The 24,158-nt window shown below is 39.6% G+C and overlaps 1 protein-coding gene across 4 annotated transcripts in view; it reads right to left on the bottom strand.

The window, feature by feature from the left end:
• Positions 1-24,158, bottom strand: part of GABRG2 (gamma-aminobutyric acid type A receptor subunit gamma2) — a 94,889-nt gene that overhangs the window by 8,753 nt on the left and 61,978 nt on the right. For all 4 annotated transcript variants that reach the window (XM_043490870.1, XM_038414625.2, XM_043490871.1 and 1 more), the window contains one exon: positions 1,278-1,430. In XM_043490870.1, coding sequence (XP_043346805.1) covers positions 1,278-1,430 — 153 coding nt within the window. The remainder of the gene's footprint in view (positions 1-1,277; positions 1,431-24,158) is intronic.

The following is a 24,158-nucleotide window of genomic DNA, read 5'->3' as shown; positions in this document are numbered from 1 at the left end:
TATAACTAAGCACCACCACTTCTTAATAGAGGTAAAAGAACAGCTGATTTTTGGTGCTTTTGAGACATACGTATGAGATTTGGTAAAAAGAAAGAATGTCCAGATAGCAATATAATAAAAATAGGTTTATCTTTTAGAGCAATAAATTTCTCTCATGCATGTATGTTCTTTACTGAACCAGATGTTCATACAAGAAAACTGGGAGTTAGGCTATTGTGCAGTTATCAAAAGAAAAAGGGATGGAATCCATTTTTCTAAAGGGAACATACATCTTTTTGCAATAATACATTGTTTCTGCTACCATTCTTATTAAGCAGAGAAAGGAGGGTAAATATCCATTTTCTTCATGAATACACATGCACTACAATGGCGAGTACAGATGTGACAGGGAGATCTTGCAGCACCCTTAGAGACACCTCAGCAGAGAAAACTCAGGTCTTCACACATGATACATACACCTCTGCCATGCATGTATCTTTGTTCACGGTATTACATGGATAACTGGCCAGATTAACTCTTCCTTGGCATTGACTATATTGACAGCATTGGATGTTTTTGTGTAAAAGCCAAGCTGCTCAAATATCAGAAAAATGTTCCCCAACATTGTTATGGCAAAAAAAGGATGAATTTCCAACTAGCTCTTCAAAATATGCAAGATCTTGAGTATATAATGGAATCCAGGTGCTCTTGAAACTCACTGCAGTGCAGGCTTCCACTGCAATTATTTGAAGTATGCAGTCCCTTTGCAGGACCCAATATAGTAAAAGGGGGAAGAGGAAGAGATGCAAATGTTGCTTGACTCACATTATATCTTGACAAGAGACATACATTCCAGTTGCCATCTAAGCCCTGGTCTACACTGGGGAGGGGGGAAACTGATCTAAGTTACGCAACTTCAGCTACATGAATAACATAGCTGAAGTCGACGTACTTCGATCTACTCACTGCGGTGTCTTCACTGTGGTGAGTCAACTGCTGATGCTCTCCCGTCGACTCCGCCTATGCCTCTCGCTCTGATGGAGTACCAGAATTGACAGGAGAGCGGTCTGCGGTCGATTTATCGTGTTTAGACTTGACACAATAAATCGACCCCTGCTGAATCAATCGCTGCCCGCAAATCCAGCGGGTAGTATAGACAAGCCCTACGTGACAAATGCAGTTCTTTCACATGTGATGCACAGAGAACTATACTAGACCTGCAGGCAGATCTCCCCTATACTGGAGCTCTGCTAGATACATAAATCATATCATACATGCTGGAAGACACAGCAACTCACCCAGAGATGTTCTGGCTGGAACTGCATCCTTGTTAATCCAGAAGGAGACCCAGGACAGCACTACAATGAGTGTGCAGGGGATATAGGTCTGAATAGTGAAATAACCCATTCTTCTGCTCAGGTCAAAGTAAACTGACATGACTACGTAGTCCCCTGTAAAACAAAGAAATACATAGAATAGCATTTAAAAACCCTTTAGATTTACCATCTGTTACCTAGGTATATACATACTGAGTTGTGTTCAGCATGTTTGGATAGGTGTTCTAGAAACAGGTACACACACACATTCTGTAGAGCTGTGAGTTTGGTTTCCTGCTGTTCTTTATTAACTGAACACTGTTCACTTCTGGGGTATGGAAGGAAACATCCCCCATGACCCCACATGTATGATGAACTCCAACCTTCAAGAGGAACAACTGACTACACAGTACAAGTTGCTCCCTCCCCTACTGTTTTATTCCCCTCAACCTACTCTCCTTTCAGCTGGATTTATTAACCAATCTGCAAATCCCTAGCGTAGTGCTCCATGTATCCTAGCACCTGTCTCACTAGTGGTCCAGCATGTCTCCAATCACTGTATTCTAATGAGCAAAGTGTTTGTGCTCTCAATTGTGCTTTAAAGTGCTTTTCACAACTATACTAGTGCAAAAAATTTGGCAGGAGAAGATGGCCCTGGGTCCAATAAAGGCTCCATTCCAATTTGTGGAAATCTGTGTAAAGAGAAGCCCAGGACTAGAATAGCAGGGAGGATTGTTAATCTATATTGAGGTACATTTGCAGAGCTGTAGGAGGGAAGGTCGACCAAAACTTACTCTTGCTCAAGTCAGCGTAGTTTGTTGTTCATTTTGAATACTAAATTTACAGGCATATTAAAATTAAAAACCTGTTCTTAATCTTCATTAGAATAATCCCTAATAAACTCTAAACATGAAAGAGTTTAGAGGTAGCCTTTCTAGGAGCAGTGTTTTTTGCAATAGAAATGTCTCCATCCTACTCATTCCTCACTGCCCATACTAACCAGATTGACTATAACTGTTATTATAGTCTTTATCAACTAAAGCCACAGAAACCTCCTTACTACCATTAGAATACTGAAAAAACTAATATAATAAATATCTGGTATATACTGAGGAGTCATGGCTAAATGCTAAGGATCCGTTTTATTACTTTTTTTTATTACCCTAATTCTCATATCATTTCATGGACAGGCTAAAGTTAAATATTTAAAACATACATGGTTAAAGAGAGCTATAAAATCAAAACCCATATAATTGTATTATCAATTATTCTTATCTCCTGTGAGTCTAATTGGCCACTTTGGGAAAGATGGTTATTTTTGTCAATTTGAATTTCTGTATTTATTCACTTTAACATATGCTATTAACAGCCCTGGCATTTCTAAATTGGCTATCTCCCTGCCATGCTATGGTAGAGATTACACTACGCATTAGCTGCTGTATTTCAAAGGAAACATCCTTTAAGAGGAAGCTCTTTTCATGTTTAAAGTTATAATTTTTTTTAAAATGAGGCTAAAATCAGAAGAGGAATGAGAGGTAAAACAAAGACCAAAAAGTCTGACAAGGAACAGATACACAACAAGGGTTCATAATAGAACTAACGGAAAACCAGTTTTCCATGTGCCTAGATAACGCATCAGAATATTAGAGTCCAAAGATACATCTCCAAGGACATACATAGATCATAGATCCTATGAATGTTGAAAATTGTATTTATATTATATAAAATTACAACAGTCCACTGCATGGTTTCTTGTTTCTTTCCCTGAAATTGCTGGGCTTGAGCCAGTATGTTGGAATGGATGGGCTGGTATGTCACTAATGATTAACCCCACATTTTATCCTAGTTTAGAACTGATCTCTTTTGGCCCAGAGCTCCAGAAGCTGCAGCACTCTCAGCTCCAAGCACTTTTTACTCATAAGAATAGGAAATGGCATGGCTAACTCATGCAAACACCTTTTTTGTAGACCTTCTAGGACAAAATCCAGACCTCAAAATCCATCCTGACAAGATGGGCACATTAACTTCACCAACCCAGGTAGCAGAACTGCTGTGAAGTCCCTGTGCAAAGCATATTCAATAGGATTTTATGCAACATGCCCCCGACTCTCACCCCTTACCCCAACTTACTGGATGGGGGAGTGAGGAATGACAGGAGAATATACTGTTACCTATATTTCCCCAGCTTGCCCAGGTCCTACCCTGTGTGCTGAGAACCCCCCCTATACAGCTGTCCACATCCAGTCTTCTATTGTGATACTACTATCTGGGAGCTAGAAGGATGGGGCTTTGTTTGCCCCTTAAGGCAAATATCAATTATTACTTTATTATTATTTTATAATATAGTGCATTTAATGGACATATTTTCTTATTTCTTTAATTAAAAAATAAAATTATGTCATCCCTCCATCCTCCTCTTCCCCCGCCCCCCCCCCAAAAAAAAGTATATAAGGACACTCAAGAAGTCAATAAACTAGTTGAAGTCTTGACCCACTGAGCACCATTCAAACATCACTCTGATGTCAACAGTTCCTCTCCATGAACAATTTATTTCTAGGGAAACATGAGTTCACTTTCATCTGGCACTTGCTATACATACTGGAGACTCTCCAGGGGGCTAATGTTTTGTATTTAATTTATCAAGAGTTTTTGATGCTTTTTCTGCTGCTGGATTCCTGAACTGGAAATATTGGTAAATGACACATTTCAGTCAACATGTTCCCTTGAATCAGACACTGATCTAAGCTTTTAGATTTTGTTCTCCCTTCACAAACAGCTTTTTCTCTTTCCTGCACTAAGGATCTTGATTAGTGTCCCTGAATGCATCAGCTTGTGGCAACATCTGCATAGTTCCCAGGTCTCACTGCCAAGTTCTGGGTGAGATTGGGGGAAAAAATCCTTAAGGGCCGAAGCAGCTGCACTCATAAAGGTAAAATGCGAGCTAAAGTCAATGAGAATTCTACCTGAAAAAGTGCTGCCAGACTACATCTCCAATGGTAAAGAGTGTTTATATCCATGCAGCTGCTTTGAGGTATTTGTGGGGAGATGATGATGAAGGACTATCTACCACCCAGGGCACTGGCTTGGCATTCAGGAAAGCTGGGTTCAATTTCGAGCTCAGCTATAGATTTCTTGTAGAAAATGCTGGCCCTGTTGAAGTCAAGATGAGTTTTGCCATTGGCTTCAATAGGGCCAGGATTCCACCCTTTTAAGTGAAACCCATTTATTCTAATCTATCTTGCCTCTGTTGTCTATTTGTAAAAAGAGGATAATACTTCTCTACCTCACAGTGGTGCTGTGAGGATGAAATCCATTAATGATCACACACTACAGTGGGTGGTGATCGTTCATATAAGTAGCTAGTTAGGGAGACCCTCTGCTGTATATTTATATAGGACCAAGCTTTGCGACATATAGACAGCAAAGTGTTCTTTACACTGTAAAGATATCAGTAGTATCAAGGATCACTTTTTAATAGCAGTCACTGTGACCCCACACTGCTAAAGTCCTCTGTTTGAGATGATAGGCTTGTTTCTCCTCTCACACCATTTTCACACTAAGATATCATTCTATTGACTCCTCTGGAGTTATTCTTTATTTCCAGATGTGTAAAAGTGTGAGAGGAGGACAATGCAGGGTATCTTAGCGATAAAAAATAATGTCTACACTTCATCCAAAGTGCCACTGACTCCCAGTCCAGTATTCTGCTCCATATATAATTCCGTAAATTAAATATATATTTGCCTATTTTATCTTGAACAAGGAGTGAAATTGTATATACTGATAAAGAGAGCCCAAACTGGGCAAACATATACATTGCAACTAAAATATTTCTCAGTGAAAACTCTGAGATAATTGGTCCCATAGCATGAAAAAGAAAATAACTGTTCACTTCAAGAATGTTCACTTCAACTGTTTACTTATATTTATAAACAGTTTCTTGATTGATATTCATTGGTAGTTGTTAAAAGCCAGGATGCAGTCATTTGAGATATTGCTAACACAACCATATTTGCAACCATGTATGAACACTCGACAACATATCTTATATATCAAATGCTAATTCACTTCAATTATTTTAATAAGTAGCTCTCATATTTTGGGCAATAAAATTATGCTTGCCTTTTGTTCAACCCTAGATCCAAAGTGCAGGCTAATTACATACCTGTGTTGAAAGTGTAGTCAAAGGAAACAATAAAATATTCTTTTTATGCAGCTTCTTTCAGAGTACCATATTATTGTGACACTAGAAGGGCCATTAATTAGCCTTCATGACTGTTAGCTATACATTGTATCCCCATTTCAGAAGAAATTCTTCAAATGCTACCTCCAAACTACTCTTTCACAATTGTCTCATTTTCCATCCAGCGTATGTTTGGCTTTATTTTTAGATTTCTAAAATACACCTGGAAGATTCTGTCTGAGCACAGGTATATGATATGAAAAATAATTGCACAACTTGCAGATATTTCAGCTATCCAGATTTCTAATGTTTCTCTCCCCACACTCCTTTTACTTGAAACTGAAACCAAAGGAAAAAATAAAACATGATTTAAACTTTTTAAATGTATGTTTGTTATGGAAACATGGAGATATAGTTAGGAATAACATTTTATTTCAAATAAATAGGAACAAAAGAATGCATGATTTAGAATGTGTGGAGATCACAAATTTTTCAATTAGTATGGGCTATAAATGCTAAAAGTTAATCACTAGGAAATATTTCTGCAAGAATACATGTTTTTGACCACGGGAGGGCACTGTCACCTCAGAAAGGAAACAGGCAAAAACCATAAGTCTGTCAATGGAAAACAGAATCTTAAAGTTATCAATGACTACTCCTTAAAATGATTTGCATAAACACAGCAATGGCATGACACATTCTGTAAGTATATTGACACTGATGCTCCCCCAAAAGAATGTACTACAGCTCTAAGACAACCCAAATCCTATGTGATAGAAATGTTACTAAAGTAATGATGCCATCATAATATCAGTAATTGAATATAAACTCCATGTAAATTGTTAATGGGAATATTGTTGTCCTGTGTTGGCAGACCTTACCTTCATTTTCCCCATAAATAACTAAGTTAATGGGCAATAGGTCCATCAGTAGTTATTAGCCAAGATGAGCAGGGAAATAATCCCATGTTCCAGTTATCCCTAAACTTCCAACTGCCAGAAGCAGGGAACTGATCACTCAAAATTGCCCTGTTCTGTTCATTCCCTCTGAAGCATCTGGCATTGGCCAGTGTCAGAGGACAGGATTCTGGGCTAGATGGACAATTGATCTGACCCATATGGCCATTCTTATGATCTTAATAGATACATTCTTGATCTGTCTCTTTTATTGTTATCACTACCAAAAAAGTCTACCTCCAGCATACAAAGATTCCATTTCATACAGGGTTTAAAGAATTAACTGATTAGGCAAAATACTGGGGCTTAATGGAAAAGGCATATTTTGTTAGTTTTAGGATATATTATATGAAAATACCATCACTATCTGAAGGGTTGGCTTTCAAGGTAAAGAAACAAGTGTTAAGTGACTACAAAGTTCCCTTAAGGGTGGCTTGGAACACAATTTAAAAGGCTGTGGAGCCCCAGTCGTGGAGCCCATTGTACTAGGTGATGTACAAACACCAAACAAAAAGAGAGCTACTGTCCCCAGGAGCTTACAAGGTAAGTAAAAGACATGTGTAGACTTCAGTAGGTGGAAAAATTAGTGTAAACTCTTTGGGACATGGATCCTCCATTTTTCTCAGTGTTGGTACAGTGCCTTACGTAATCAGACCGGGGTTTTCAAAGACATTGAAGGGAGTTAGCTGCCCAAATCCCATTGAATTCCAAAGCGAGTTGGGTGCAAATCTCCCATAGGTTCTTGAAAATCCTATATTAGTGCCATTGTATTGACTGGAAAAGTTTGGTGCCATTGTGATATAAATATTCAATATTATAACTAGCAATTATTGGGAAAGATTGTGGAGGGAATGCAAATTCCCCCCTTACTCTATGGAGTCAGTATGCCAGACTGCCACTTCCAACTCATTGGGGAGTAGAAGGATCATCACAGCTGCTATAACTTCCCTTCTCACAGGAGCATATGGGGTGGGGATGCAGCTTTGATTCCACCATCCCAACAGACCTTGAAGCATAACTACACTGGTGCATGGGGGAGAGTCTGCTGTGCTAGATGCAGGTTCAGTGCAGTTAGTACCTTCTCTAGAGCACTGGGAAGACTGGGAGGTAAGTTGTGTCTCCTTAAGTCACAATATCCACTCTCTCCCAAGCTGTTTCAGGGTCAATGTAACAATGAGCTGCCCCCTGTTAAGGGCTAGATTGCAAAGTGCCAGTCTAACCCATTATTACTAATGACATAAATCTGGTAAGATCTGATGTATCTGCCCTGATGTTTCTTCACTTCATTATTAATTATTACATTTAAAAAAAAATTGAAAACCAGAGACTCTCCTACTTATTTTCCAAGACCTATATATGTTTTTTTGCAGGAGTTTGCTATATTTATGGGGAAGCTGGTGGGAACTCCATAGTTAAGGTACTACTGAAAAATGCAGTTAAAGAGACATGGTGGTTTTGCAAGAAAAATAAAATAGTTATTTTCCAAACTCACACAATTTATGAAAGGGATGTAGATTTAATATCTGTGAAAAATGTAAATGATTCCACTGAATAAGTTAAAGTTTAGAAGCTGTTCAAAATCACCCATTTCTGATTTTTATAAGTTTTATAAAGTTCTTAGTTTAATACCTTTAAAGAGGTGAAGTGTCAAATTTACCACATGAAGAGATATTGATAGTATCTTGTCTAATGTAGCATGGTTTTGTTTGCATTTTTCACCATTTCTGCCAAAGCATTTGATGATAAATGCACAGGATGATGGATGGATTTTAATATAAATGGGACAATGAAGCTACAATGAAGGTGATATATAATGCATTTAACCAGGGCCACTGCCAGGATTTAAAGAGCCCAGGAAAAAGAGCCCACCAGCTGTTCCATCTGCACCCCGCCACTAAGTGGCAGACCCTCCCATCAACCTTAGAGCCCCATCCTACCCTTACTTTTGTTTCTGTCCCTCACAATAACTTTAATTCTGCCCCTCAGTCAAAAATGACTATTTTACTTACTAGTTCCAGGCTTCACTATATTTGTTCATTCATTCATTTTTCAACCACACAAGAACTAAACAGCTTAAAAAAGAATTAAAACATTCATCTGCTGAAAAAAATAACATTCCCTTTCCTTACAGTTGTACTGCTGCCAAACTTCAATAAAAGACCAAACAGATTTCTGTTTTGGAGAACATTAATATTTTGGGGGAGGAGGGGGAAATCTGCTGCAGCACCGAAGATAGTTGCTTAAAACAAAATAAAATCCCTCAGAACCTCTGGAATCCTACAACTGAATGTTCAGTATTTGGTGTGTCTGTCTGTTATGTAAGGGACAAGGCAACCCGTGATTATCATTGATGCTGCATGGCATCTGTACTGAGTGAGTTCCATCCCTGTCCATTTCAAAGCCATGATTATAGTTTGATTATGTAATGAAGTAAAACAACATTAAGCTTTGCAGTGTAGTCCATTTATAGAAGTTATCTCTGGGATTCAGCTATCCACAAGCCTGGTTTTCAATGTACATTCCAAAAGATGAATGAATCCTAATTACATTCTACAACATGAAGAGAGAGATAGGTTGGGGCGGGAGGAGGGGGGCTTGTTTTAAAACAAATTCTGTGTGTGTGTGTGTCTGACAACAAACACATTCTGATCATGGGGAAAAAACTGGTTTGTGATTGTGTGTGTAATGACAACCCCAGCAGATGAAACTATTGTAAAATTAGAAGAATCATATGGCTATCCAAAGAAATGAAATAACTGTACTACTAGCTACCAGTCTGACAATTCATGGAGTTTGTTCAGTCCTTGGCCACTCATTTCGTCTTGGATTTTGACATCTCATTTCATTTCACAGATGGTGTTCCAATGTCATTTAGTTTCTAATTATAGGAGGGACCACTGTAATGATGCCAGACTATAGCTAAATGTCTTTCAGTTTCATTAATGGAACTCTCCCTTCTCCACTTTGAATCTATGGGAACAAACTCAACCATAAGAATTCACTGTGACCTGAAAATGTTGGCATGTGTGGGGGTTCTCATTGTGGGTTGTGTGCATGTGTGTGTTTTAAATAGTCCATATTTGAACACTAAACATTTGAAGAAATCTTGACGGTGGGTGGCTTTGTATAGTCCAAACTATTTTCAAATGCAATTCTGTGAGTACTTTTTCCTTCCTGTTTGAGATGTAATTAAAAACAAACTAACTCTTTTATTTTGAAAAGCAGCAAAGCAACTGAGCTGGCATTAGCAAGCACTTTCCAGCAAAAACAGGAGGATTTTTCATGTGCAGGATTAATGTGCATGTGTGGCAGTGGCATTGATATAATAGATTGTAACCACTCTAAAGGAACCATTCTGTGTAAATAATCTGCAAATTAAAGAACCTTCTGCTTGCTCTGCCTTCCCCCTTCCCACTAAGCTTAAATGTAGGATGAGAGCTCTGTATTTCACTTCTGAGGTGTTCAGATTGGTTAGAGTATTTCTTTTCTCATTAACTTCGGGGACCCAGAGTGATAAATTAAATAATGAAGCAAATAGCTTAGCAAATTTAAAATAAATGCACATGTATATGACTAACATCTGCAGTTACAGCAGCTAGAATAAAAATAATATGGACAGATTTTCAAAACAGCTCAGCATGTAAAGTGTGGAGTTCTTTTGCAAATCTGGCCAGACATGTCACATTGGGTCCTCAGCACTTTTGAAAAACTGGCCCCTATTTAGATGCCTAAATAAAAGCTGTGCTCTGTAAACCTGGCCTGAGGATGGGTGCTGAACACTTGAAAATCTGGCCTTAGATTTATTTTTGACATTTGGACCAAAAGAGTTATCATTGTAAGTGTGAACGCTCCAAGAGATAACGCAATTGTGAATGTGCGTAAGGAAGAAATATTGTCCGATGATATAATCTTGCATAGGTAGAAGCTCTGAGGTGGAGTTCCAACCTTGCTGCTGTTACAGGGAGGTGACATGGCTGGATGGACTGTGGTGGTCCTGTATGGATGTTTCAATGTTTATGAATTTATTTACTGTCCTTGTAGGTTTAGATTAGATAATATGCTAGGATTATGGAACTGCATGGGATGGAATTTGTAAAGATGTTATTAATTTTGTCATGATAAAAACATAACTGTTTCTTTGGATAGACAGTGACAAGGAAAGAAATAACCTAAAATGGTGGATTTTTAAAAAAAAATTGGTCGGGAGGGTGGTGGATGAAGACAAATTATTAAGAAATGGTATTATGGGGGAGGTTTTGCATTTATGGATTTCCTAGACAAGAATGTATTTTCAGGAAATATTTGAATGACAAGAGGGAGGGAATCCACTGCACTAAGGGTATGGAGATTATTCTGAGTATAGCAGGATGCTTCAAAGAAGGCATGGAGGTAGGAATGACAGAGCAGGAGAAGACTTGGTACTTCCACAGTGGAAAGGGTCTAGTTCTTGCATCTGAGAATGGCAAATGGGGAGGCTTCTTAAACATACATTTCCCCATGCACTTCCTTCCTCATTCTTGCCCAAAACCTCAGGAGAAGGTGCTGTAAAATAAATATAATGCTGATCTCCATAATAGGAGAAATCAAATTCGCTTTTGCTCCAACTAACAAACTACTTGCATCTAGTGTCAGCAAAGCTCCCAAAAACCAGCATTACTGTTGAATGAACAGAATTTTGTGCATGCCATGAGCACCGATGTGACCATTGGTGAGTGGTATAGTTCATATAATATGGCCTCATGGATTCTCTTTAAAATCTTTGTGGATTGTCTGTGATATGGCAAAGGTCAGTGTGAAATTCCTCTGAAAGCCTTTCATTCTGGGAGAGGAGAGAAATTCAAGGGTACTGGGTATTAATTTTTCATTATTATATTTCTAGTTATTTTCAGAGCCAAGAAACAGCATTATATAACTCCCATTGCCATAATAAAACTGGATTTTTTTCTGTTTTTCCCTCAACAGGGTGGAGTATATGAAATGCAGGGAAGTCAAGTTCTATGGGAGGCTACAGATTTTACAGATTCAGTCTGAACCCTTAGCAGGAAGTACCGCTAGAACACCAGCATCGTGCTACCACAGAATGCACACAGAAATCACTCGAATGATGGTATTATAAATAAATAGCCAGGAAAATTTTGGGATGCAAGGAGAAACATAAGATGCTTTATTGCTTGAGTGCCTGCATTTTTTAAAAAATAACCTCAATTTCATTTATTTTTGGCTTCCTTTAAATATTTTAAAAGATTGCATCAGTGTTTCACTGGAATTTTTGTTTTAAACCCCCAGGAAACCAATCTAAGCTACCAAGAAAAGACTAAAACTCACCCGGGTATGAGATCCTGGAGGGCAAATCATCAAGGAGCAAAAGTATTTCAGATCAAAACCAACTTTCTCCAAAGCTGAGCTTGATCAGCTCCCAACTGTCAGGCACTTCAGAGAGCCAGGGCAGATCAGTGATAAAAGGAGATGAATTTTAGCACAAGTACAAGAACCAAACAAAGCTAGAGAGAATGAAAAGTGGATTGGTTTCTTGCGGGGGGTGGGGGAGAAATGTAGGACAAATACCACAAGGAGGCAGTGTGCACTAATGAATAGGGCTCTGGACCAGAGTTCAAGAGTGCTGAGTGCTAATCCCATCTCTGCCACTGACTAGCTCTGTGACATTGAGCAAGTCACTTCATTACTCTGTTCCTTCACTGGCCCCATTGTTACTTCAGAATATAAGCTCTTTGGAGGAATGAGGAATGGAGGAATCTATTATGTGCTTGTACACTGCCTGATAGATTGGGGCCCTAAATTATATGGTATTTTTCACTGAAAAAAGTTTCAGCTGCAAAATTTTGCCCAGCTCTCATGAGGAGGAGATTGTTTTTCTGGCTGCCAGGACTAAGAGCAAGGGTGGAGGCTGTCTGTACTTTCTGCATTTGCTTTTGTGTCAGCGTTCTAGGGAAATACTCATTAGTGAATTACATCCATTAGTGGTATGTGCTGAAGAATTGTGAAGCACCCACTAGGACATCTTTTAAGTGTGTAGATTAGTCTTCATTAGACATAGAAATAAGCTCCCATGAGGGAAAGAAAGATAACAAATTACAGTCTAAACAGCTTAGAGGCCGGTAGTTTTGTCTGTCAGTATCTTCCTCAGCACAGTTATGTCTAACAACTAAGGTACAGATGCAAGCTCGAATATCAGATGCAACAATCTTTTCCCTGTTCCAGCCAAAACCAGGTATTTTTATTAACCCATGTCTGCCTTTTTGTCTATAGAGTCTCACTTGAGCATACGGAACAAAGGTGTCAGATAATCATGATAAAGGTGCAGTCACTAAAAAGAAATTGGCTGCAGTGATTTTTGTGGATCCTCATCTCCTGGGCATTGCATGTCTTTGTAACAGAAAGACATGGTGGAAGGGTCAGGGAGAAAGGAATGATAATACATCTACTTCCCTCTCAATGATTTATTGGTTTTCTGGGTAATATCAGAGACCACAAGACTGAAGGAGTGAGCAAAGCAATCAATAATATAGTGGCCTTCAGAACCATTATGTAAGAACTACAGGGCTTGAACCTGGGAGATTGTGGGCCTCTGACATCTCTGCATCACCTAGGCTTAGGCTAGGCTCCCACAGGTGGACCCTATGAGGCTGGGCTCAGCAGGAAGTAGCACCTAACAGGACCTGAGTGGCAGCCTCTCACAGCCTACTGATTGGCCGATACCAGTACTTAAACCAGGAAGCCATGAAGTAGAGCTGTCTGAGCAACAACACAGATTGCCTGCCTGTCTCTGCTCCAGACCATGCTTGTGATAGATCCTAGGCTTTGGCTTTTGATCCTGGTTTATCCTCAACTTCACTATTTGACTGCTGTCTGTAACCTGGCACCTGACTCCAATCTATTGATAACCTGATCCTGCCTGCCTCCTGAGGCCTGATTCGTGGTTTGCTCTCTTGCCTGACTCAGACTGTGACTTCCCAGTACCTGACTGGTCTGACTTCTGCTGTGACCATGAGGTATGACCACCCACATCCCAGTTGTGACACATTAAATGACTTCAGCTATTGGACCCATTGTTAGAGACAAGGAAAATAGCCTAAAATTTCCATATTCTAGCCACATACAAAAGGTTGTCCAATATGTACTGGGAAATGTGGACTTTTTCGAGGTGATCATGTTGTGATTTTTTTGATGAAAAATTTTACCCTTTGCAACTGTCAGAGTATATGAAAGTTCATAACATGTCACAATAACTTTTTGTCTGCCTGAGAATTAACCTTGGAGAATAGGTCAAGTTATTTTCAATAAATAAATGTTGTGAACAGGTTCAAGAAAGCTAGAGAGAAAAATTGAATTAGTCCAAACAAAAATGGCCTACTGATATAAGTCAAGGACTATGGTGAGAGCATTCTTAGTAAACAAGAAAATGTGGGGATGAAGTTACCTATACCAAGTTTGGCCTTATGGAAATGGATTTACTTGGTGGACAAAATAATGAGGATAAAATATGCCACCCACTTTTACTCCTTAAAAAGAGACTTTTTAAAATATCATCTTCTTTCCCCATGTCATCCCCCAACCTGACAGCATTGCGACTCACGTTGACTCTTCTCAGCTTCCTTGACTTCAGGTCAGAAGGAGCAGATCAGGCTAAGGGATTTTCTTTCTAAGAGGAAGGCCAGCTGGCCTTGCTCTTGTTTAAGGACTTTGTTTTCACCTGTGAGTGATGAATGTCATCACATTATCATGACATCTAGTTCTCAACCCATCAGTAGGAATATTTAGTTGCCCGCACTGCAGAGAAACATAAGATCCTGTATTGTTCTCCCTTCCCACATTTTATTGCTTTCTGCCTTGTTCCATCTTTTCTGCTAATCCTATCTCTCATTCCCTTAGCTTTTCATCAAATCCTGAAATCAACTATACTGCATTCATCCAAACCTCCCAGTCTAAAGAAGATGTCCTTGACCAGAATGTGAAACAAGGTCCAATCAGCAGGTGTCATAGTAAACTTTCCAAAGCAGCCTAATAACTAACTAGCAGCCCAATGTTCCAAAAACAGCAGCAAAAGCGGCATTTCATCCATCTTTTTTATCCTGTCTCACCTTTTGTCTGTCTGTTTCTTAAAAACAGGATAAATGAATGCCCTCCACACATCAGGACTGAGAGTAAAATTAACATGCTCCTTTTCATCAAAGAAAGGTTATTAATGAAAATAGGAAACTTTAATATTTTAATTCCAAAAGGATAAAAACTTTAACTGGGTCCAAATAAAGTATGTGTTGCATAATCACCCAACCACAGTTTCAATATAATTGCTGGTTTTAATTTCCTGAGTTTTTTTTCTGTGTGCTTAACCAATCAACTTTCAACTTGAATGAGTGTTTGTGTGTGTTGACCAAATAACCAAGTAAATCCAAGATCTCTGTAAAAATAAATAAATAAATAAACATGAAACTATCACTGCTTAATGTTGGACAGTGCAGCCCATAGAGATAGTGCTTGCTTATGTTTATATAGAAATGTGTTGAAATGTAAGTAGGCTCAAAAATCTATTTCCTAAAAATAGGCTTGACAATAGTTAAATGACGCCAGGTAAAATTAGTGCAGTAAAGTGAGACAACTCAGAGGCAAGTTAGAGATATATTAGGATATAACCCCAGGTCATGCTGTAAACATGTTCTGGTACTAAGTGGTTTTTACAAATGTTTTTGCATTTTCGTAAACATTAACAATTTACCTATCTATGTTGATTCAGTTATTGATTACCCCCAATACATTATTTCATGTTATCATGCAAGTACAAGTTAAGCAAATGGCCATCACAATATAACCATAGACTGCACAAACTATTTTATATTAAAGGGTTTTTAAAAATGTTATCATTCATTGAGTCATTCACAGTCCTCCAATAAATTAAATTATCTGTAACTGCCCTGGAGGCTCGACCCTTAAAGAATTCAATTTGGTTTTACTCTTCATTTTTTTAAATTACTAATTGGGAACACATACATTGAAAGTTACAATATATAGTTTAGTTTATAGTATAGTTTATAAACTCTTTCTCCTCTTGGGCATTTAAGAGCACTATCGATAGAACATTTCTGGTGCTGTGACTCTAGACAATGATAAAGCTGATCTACTTGCCAAGGAAGGTGCACTAAACAGAGTGCCACAGGAATTTACATGATCTGACCAGGCATCTCCTATAAAATTCCAAGTGGGAACACTGAGTTGAGGTCAGGGAAAGAAAGCACAAGCTACTTTGATGCCACTGCTTTCACTTCTGCAGGTGGGAGTCTCTTAGACAGAGCTGGTATGACCCTTATCAAAGATGACCCCAAAAAGGATTTGGTCCAGGCCTACCTGAATGATCCAAAGGTATCCATTATGTCCAAGATCCTGTTAAATATCCTATTACAGATAACAACATGAAACAAAATCCAGTACTGCAAACAATGTAATTTAAAATTCAGACTTAGCATTAAAAAAACAGACAAAATTAATCAGGATGTTGCCTTGGTTCTGGTGGTGTCACTGAGCACAGAACTTAGTGGTGGGTAAAGAGCAACAAGAGAGCTGGCAGCAACCCCCGTGAGGGATCAACTACTCCAGTGAGCTGTCAAAGACAGCTAAACATGAATGACCTCTGTACAGCTGGGGGAACTGGGACTGTGCTTCACACGGGGATCTCCGAGACACAATATCTCTCAGGGCTACTTCTGGGTGGATGCAGCTTATACGTGACTCCTTGCTGAGGGCTGTGTCTAATTTACACCACCTTAAACAACTTTTCAGATTATGTCCTCCTCCAATCCCCAACGAATCTCAGTTATACTCCATGTCTCTCTGCTCACTTCTGTGCTACTGCTGCACCATGACTCAATACAGTGCCGCTGCAGCAGTCTGTAGCAGTTTGTGACTATCGGCATGAATTGATCACACATGGGCAGTTCACTGTATCAGTCTATGAGCTCCACTCTGTCAATTATCTTGTTATATGATTGTAAGGTGTATGTGCGTGTGTGTGTACTGGAGTTGGGAGAAGAAGGGGACCATGTTCCTTTTCTCTGTTTGTACAGCAATGAGCATTTGTCAATGTTCACGGAATAATATCAATGCTGGTGTTCTCTGCTCTTACTCTCACTCCCGATATGCAGCCAAGTGCAGTCTGTATAATATGTATCACTGAACTCCACACTGTGTCCTTCCTACAGTCTAGCCAAAGGCAGTGGTGCAAGTAGAAATCATTTCTTGCTGGTTCTGCACTCATGGGACGGACACAAGGAAGGGCACGTGACCTCCCCACGTGACCCTCCATGTAACTCCTCCCAGCCCTGCCTCCAGCCCAGGGCCCCCAAACAGATACAGTTGTAAAATGATGCTTTAAGCCCCCCGGTGCCACTTGAACTTCCAGGTGTCATTGAGGATTCAGCAGCACCCCAAATTGAAAAAGTCTTAAATGAAAGGAGGATAGGAAGGACAATCACCCCACTTTCCCTTAACACACTATCAGTGCCTCCCTTACATCCAAATTAAGCTTCTTCCAGCTTGCCTGTATCCAAGAGTTGCTCTCTATCAGGCACTAGGAAAGCAAAGATACTGCGCCATCTGGGTTTGATGGAAAAGAAGCATAGAACTTGTACATCTTGATAGAACTACAGCCCAAATTGTTTTATTATTTTCCTCAGCATGACATACAGGAGGGGCAAGCAAAATCAGCCTGGCAGAACATGCATGAGAACTGTCTCCGGACAGATAAACAATTGATCAAAATGACATTCACTGATCACTTGGGGCCAAATCCTGTTCCCATTGAGATCAAAAGGAGTTTTGCTGTTGAGTTCAATGGGAACAGGTGTTAACATTTGGAGAGGAAAGAACAAAACCACTCAAGTAAGGGCTATGTTGCTAATACCACAGGTATCAAAGGCTGCTGCCTCGTGAGAAAGTCAGCAGACATCTGATCTTTGTCTATTGCAAGGGAGAAATCAGCAATCAATGGGGCTAGAACAGTCTCTGTACCATATCCAACTCATAAGTCCATCTGCAAAGGATCAAGGAAATATGAAGGCTCGAGATTACCTTAAAGTCCTCAATCCCTTGGTTAGAATGTATATGTTCATAGTCCAGAGGCAGAGCAAGAAAGATGTCAGAGCAGGAAAGAGGCAAAATGGAGATGTTTCCAAGCCAGGGCCTTTTGGCTTCTGCCAAGTGCCAACTAAAGGGAAATCCGTTCTTACTGTGAAAGATGGTGTTTGGAGTCACATGGGCAAGTTACATGTCCATCACCCCTACCCATATTCTAGTTAGAACGTTCACAAAAAGTCCATTAAGTGCAGACAGGCATTTTCCAGGGTCTATTGTGAAGTGTTCCTTAATGGGCTATTCAACTTGACTTGTCCCTTCATGTGCTGGCTAAATACCCTGTGGGCATTACCACAGGAGCAAACATGTAGTAAACATAGCTAATATTCATAACTTCAGATACCAAGATGAATATACATAATCATAAGTACCAGCTATTTCACCTACATGACTATTCCCAAAAGAGATTCTGAAAAAATCACACCACGTACCTGAGACCCTATGTGCCAGCATCTGGCCCCACTGGAGTTTTGTTATCTGTTATGTAACAACAGAGATGGAGCCAGTGACATGACTCTGTTTAGCTTAAAAAAGCAAGGTTAATTTTTAGCTGTTCAGGTGTGACTGCACCTTTAGTCTGTGAGGGCATATTTGCTGGCACACATTCAGGTTAATGGGCTTCAGTGTTCCTTTGCAGTTAACTTTTTAATGTTCATAAATCTGGTATGTGCTGAGGTGGTTTAAAACATAACACAGGTTTTTAGGTTTGCAAATTTGTGAACCTCTGCCTCTTTGAGATTTTTATTATTGTTATTATTAATTATTATTAATTATTTGCTGGTCATGATGTGGGAGGGTATCCTCTCCACCCTCTGCTCATGAGGTTATGTACGTGTCTTGTAGCACTCTTCTGAACACCAGTTGGAAGGCATTTTTTTTTTCAATAAGTGTGGACTGATTCTTTTCTCTCAGAAGGCATGTAATTTTTTCAGGTTCACACTGATTAACACAGAAAACAATTGGGGCTATTAAACTTTCTTCAAATTCCATAGAAAATTAAGTTCAGCTATATTTTCCAGTACAGTGATGAAATGGGTGTTTGTATATACAAACATCAACATGCTTAACTACTCACTTTCCCCCCAAACATGTAGTATTTCAGTCTGTTTATATGGAATATGGGGAGTTGGGTGAGGAGCCATTTCAGCATATGTATGACTTATTAAAATACAAATTTTAAGTAGAACTGTATCTAAACTGCATTATGGTATTTACCCAAGCATTGCATTTCAATGGGAGATTCAACTTCCTTTATAGGAATCAGAACAGACTTCTGAAACTCTTACCACAAAAATGGTCCATAGACATGCAAGTAGTAAGAGTTCCAGGAGTCTGTTAGACTAGTATCACTGCAAAGAAGAATTCTGTGTACACTGGGGACAACACCTGATACCTGTCAGACTGCAGAACTGGGCTGAAATCAGAATCCAAACATTCTCTGGTCACTGCAAGCAGAGGCATTCCTCTACTGATTTGGAGTTGATGTGTTGCAGTATGAATGTCATGGATAATTCAGACCAGTGGGAAGAAACAGAATAAAAAACACTGTTTAAACACCTTCTGTCCCCCCCTCTCCACCTCTCCCCTCTTGAGCACTCCTGACCAATTTAACAGCACGATACATATGCTAACAAACTGAAACAAAGGATTTTTGCTGTTAAAGCCATATAAAGAATGAAAGCCCTCCCTAGCCATGTTCTGCTCCTTTAAGGAGCAGAGCGCAGCCCCAAGTCTTTCTGGTATCCCGTACCCCCTAAAAATCTCTTGTCAGTACTGCGTACTGGAGAGTACCTCATTACTTGCACTACTGGCCAAATGCAGCTTCTGTCCAAGATTCTCAGTGCCGGTACTGCTTATTTCTGGACACTGTCATTATCTCTCTTTTGCCTAGAGCGAGTGTAGTACTCCACAGGGTGGAAGGAATGTTTAATATTTTCAAGAGATGGATGCTGCTGGAGAATGACGATCAGGAAACAATGCATGGGTTCTGTTTCCAGCTGACACTGGCTATATAAGGTGTCCATGGACCCTATAAGGATGCTTCCAAAGTGAGCTAGGAAAACAAATTGCTGATATTCTGTTTGTCTGCCTCTATGCCCATTCTAGTGCAAAATTATGCAACATTTTGTACTGGAACCCCAAATCCACCACAGGAAAGTGTCATTGACATACAGTCTTGCATACTGGTGAGGAGCTAATGTGGCTCAGTGGCTGGGCGGGGGGATTTGGCATTTGGGAGGCAAAGACTCTGCTCCCAGGTCACAGTGTGAACCTGATCAAGTCATTTAATCTCTAAAATGAAGATAATGATTCCCACCCACATTGTGTAAAGTGCTTTGGAATTTATGGGTGAAAAGTAATATACAAGTTTTATGCATTTTTATTATTGCAATATTTCTAAATATTTTCTGAATAATAGAACCTCTGTATATAAATATCAACTGAATATAAATATTAAGCTATTTTCCTATCCCTAATATAGCTATCAGACCAAATCCTCCTCTGGTGTAAAACCATTGCAGGCATTGGCTAAGGATATTGCATGTTTCACACAGTAAAATGTACTATAATCTCATGAAAGTTTGAAAATTCAGTGAAAAGGCTAACAAGCAAAAATCAAGGAACAGGCATGTCAAAATTTGATTGGAACTATTTTGATTGAGGTAGATGTTAAAACAATATTTTCAAAAACCAATTCTAAAATGTACAACTTACCTAAAGGAGATGCATACAACCTTAGTAAAGAGTAGCAAGAAGTATACAGACAATGGGGACAGATTTTATGTTGTATCAGAACTCTGCTTAGATGCTTGCACAGCTTCCTGATTCTGAGAGCCTGCCATGGCCAGACTGCCACTGCCATAAGGTCCTCAATGAGTCTTATGCCAGAGCAGAATTGGTGTAGTGGCAATCCACCATCACCCCTCCCCAACACACGCACTACACTGGAAGGGAGGTTTGGCAGAGGTGTAGGACCAATTAACAACATAGAAGTGCCAGCAGGGAGTTTCCCTACATGGTGGGGAATTCTTTCCTGGTGATTTGTCTGTGGATTATGATCCCTGTATGCCACCTGAGTGGCACAAAGTGGCCAAAACTGGGCTGGAGAATCTGGACCACTATGCGGACTGTCATGTAGCAAACCTTTCAGAAGCTGGATTGTGTCAGAAAGTATATTTTCCCACCACAACTGTATCAAAAAGCTAGGGTATAAATATAAACTTTGGAAATAAAAACAACTGGGCAAAAATATGCCTCCAGATATGTTTCTTTCTCACTCATAAAATGAAAGCCCCAACAATCTCAAGACGCATTGTCTTCATCTGAAGATCTTGCCTTTTCAGCCTTAATTATGTGCTGAACACAGACAAGAAAAGAGGGGGAAAATAGCATATGTACATTTTTAAAGAATTTGCTAGTGCTTATTTCTGCATTGGATTACATGCAACCATGCACAAATATGTCCATATACCAGTGAGAACCTTTTATTTTATTCATAAAATAGAACTTTTAACTATGAATGATATAATATTGCTGTCCATTTCAGCAGTAATATAATTCTTATTATTAGTTATATTTGTATTGGGTTAGTGCCTTGAGTGCCTAGGCCTTCTAGGTACTCTTCAAACAAAAACCAAAAAACACAGTCCCCCGCCCAAAGGCCTTACGAGTAATAGTAGTAGTGGTAGCTTTTGCTCTGTCTCTTTTGTCCATCTAAGCTGTGGAAAGTGCTGAAATGTGTACTTGCATCATTCCCATCACTGCAGTATCTGACTGCCTACAGTTAAAGCTGAAATTCAACTTCCATTATAACTCCATTTTTTCAGTTACTCTTAACTCTTTCTTTCAAATAAAACCATTTGGGGCTGAAATGTCCCCTTTTAGTCTCTGCTCAGAGGTGAATTATTCTGAAAAATGTGAAATGTGTCCAGGCATTGTGTGTGTGAGTGACAGTGTGGCTAGACCCTTTAAAGGTCAGAGGCCTGGAGGTGACAGCCCCATCCTGCCTGCCACACCTGGGATGAGGTCTTGCATTAATTAGCAGAACCAGCTGGGTATGGAGGAGCTGAGTCTCCTATAAAGAGCAGCAGGACCCTGAAGAAAAGGGTGTGCAAATGCAAATGCTAGGAAGCTGCAGCGAGAGGGAGAGATACCTGTAGGGATGACAGTCGGACCAGGGAAGTTGCTATAGTAAGGCAGGGCTGGGTGCAGCCTACTAGGGTAGGAAGGACCTAGAGAATTCAGAGGAGTTTGGCTGTGTCCAGCTTAAGGTTGGGAGGAAGACTGTTGTGTTAATTTTGAACTTTAAATTAATACAACCGCTTCTAAGGAGGGCTGTCATGAAAGTCTCTGTGGAATTTATTTAAAACACCTCTTGAAAGGTGAGAAATCAAGGCAGACCATCCGCAGAAAAAACTTTGGCCATTATGGGTCACTTGCCATTGGGTTGGCTACCTCCTGAGTGGCTTTCCCTGAAGGAACCTTGCTTACTCTTTACAGCCTCCTGCTGCTTTTTGTAGAAGTTCCACCATGCCCAGCTAGTTCTACTAATTAACCCCACACCTCATCCCAGGTGTGGCAAGAAGAGCTAATTGAAGGGCACTAGCCAGCTCTAGGACTCCAGCCCTTAAAAACCAGGCCACCCTCTCATAGTGTGCTTATGTACATATGTTACATAAGTTCTAATTAGAAATTTTGCACAACCAACTCCACAGCAGTTAGACCACTGTTGTTCAGATTAGGAAGTATTGCATTCTGCACATCTGAGGAGCGGAGGGACTCCCCGGTGGCTCATGGGCCCAAATGGTGCATGGATGGGCCAAGATTAGATGATGCTATTTAGTTAGTTAGCTAGCTACACAGGAAGAGCAGGTTGCACCCTTGAAAGGGTACAGTAGTGTGCATGCTGTCCCATGCATCAAGTTGATCTGGGAGACTTTTTGCCGTAAAGCAGGACTGTGCCCACCAGGGACAATCTAGCCCTGATTTTTGTAAAACATATGGGCAATAGGATTTTGTTAGCTTATTTGCTAAATATAACCTTCAGAACATTGGGGTAAACTGAAGATGAGGTTTTTGTTTTTGTTTCTGATAATTAAAAAGCAGCTTCAAAAGTTGGGGATGCTGTGAAAAAAATAGCTTACACTAAATCTGCAAAGACTTCACAAACTTCAAAACCTGACTAAGATTTTAAGAAGCCTAGTGTATTATATGCTGTAAAATAAAGGGAGCATGTGTTTCCCTAGAGGACATTAGACACAAAAGAAAGAGCATAGAGATTGAATCCTAGAACTCTCACCTCTTCCACTGAATGGCCTCAGTAATACATTTCACTTACATAACACCTTACACAAGTCCAAGAGAAAAATTGGGATCTCTAGTTAGCTGAGCCTTGTAGAATGTATATGATATAGGGAAATATCTTTCTTCCCCATTTACAGATGGGAAAACAAAAGGTTAGAAAGGGAAAGTTATGTGAACCTATGTGAGACCATTCATCAGCATCAAAACTAAGATCAGAGCTCGAGTCTAATAATTTAGGCCAACACATAACCCATAAGACTGCTATAGTTTCCAGATAGTCACTTAAACACTATAGATTGTATTTGTAAATTGGGGATGGTAATTAACTGGTGTTTATATAATGCCTTTTCATCTGTAGATCTCAAAGCACATTAAGGTGCTATAGCAGACTCCCCGGGATCTTGGAATTAAGTGTTTTCAGACTTCTACCACTTTTAAAGATATAACACTTGGACTCATAGTTCTGACCTTCTATAATTATTTAGGCATGTTTACAAATAAAGAAAAAAAAACCTAATACACTTGTATTTTAAAGTGAAATGTCTCAATAAGATGGACTCTCCCTCGAAAATACCACTGCGGACTCCAGCTGAGATACAAATAAATGCCATTACTCATTCTCATTCATCAATCTGCCTAAGGATGATGCCTCCTCTATCTGTAGATTCCAAAGTAATCCTGGTTTGTTGAGCATTTTGTCTTGCAGGAGCCAGTTGCAAACTTTAAGCAATGTGCAAATTAATCTTGCTCACAATCACAACTGACATTTAACAGCACAAGCAAAAACTGCCAAAAGGAGGTGCTGCAGAACAGTCCACTGTACGATTGGTGAGGAAACTGAATAAAGGAAACTATCAAGTTTAGCTTTAACAAAACAGTTATTTATGTGCCAGGAAAGGAGACAATAAATGTACTTGAGTATATTTTTAGCCTACTTGAGCTTTTTAGAAGGATATTGTTGCCAGGTGGAGAGTGAGCAGCTTTGGAAGAAAGAGAGAGAGAGTGAAGTTTTGAAGGAAAGAGAGGGAGAGAGAGAGGACATGTCAAACCCAGAATCCCTACAGATTTTACATAAAAAAATAAAGTTTTTTGGATCTGGGGAAAGAATTGGAGCAAGAAAAATGGGCCCTACTATGGGAGAACAAGAAGGGATGATTGCACATAGTAAGGACACAGTCAGAAAGAGCTGGTTGGGGGAAGGAAGGAAGTATGAACAGGGTCTAAAATGTACAAAGTAGTAGAGACAGATTGAGCCAGAGACAGTGAGATAGACCTGAG

This window comes from Dermochelys coriacea, chromosome 8 (genome assembly GCF_009764565.3).
Source record: "Dermochelys coriacea isolate rDerCor1 chromosome 8, rDerCor1.pri.v4, whole genome shotgun sequence".
Lineage (NCBI taxonomy): Eukaryota > Metazoa > Chordata > Testudines > Dermochelyidae > Dermochelys > Dermochelys coriacea.
Note: the sequence above shows the minus strand (reverse complement) of the source record. Positions and strands in the feature narration are given on the sequence as shown.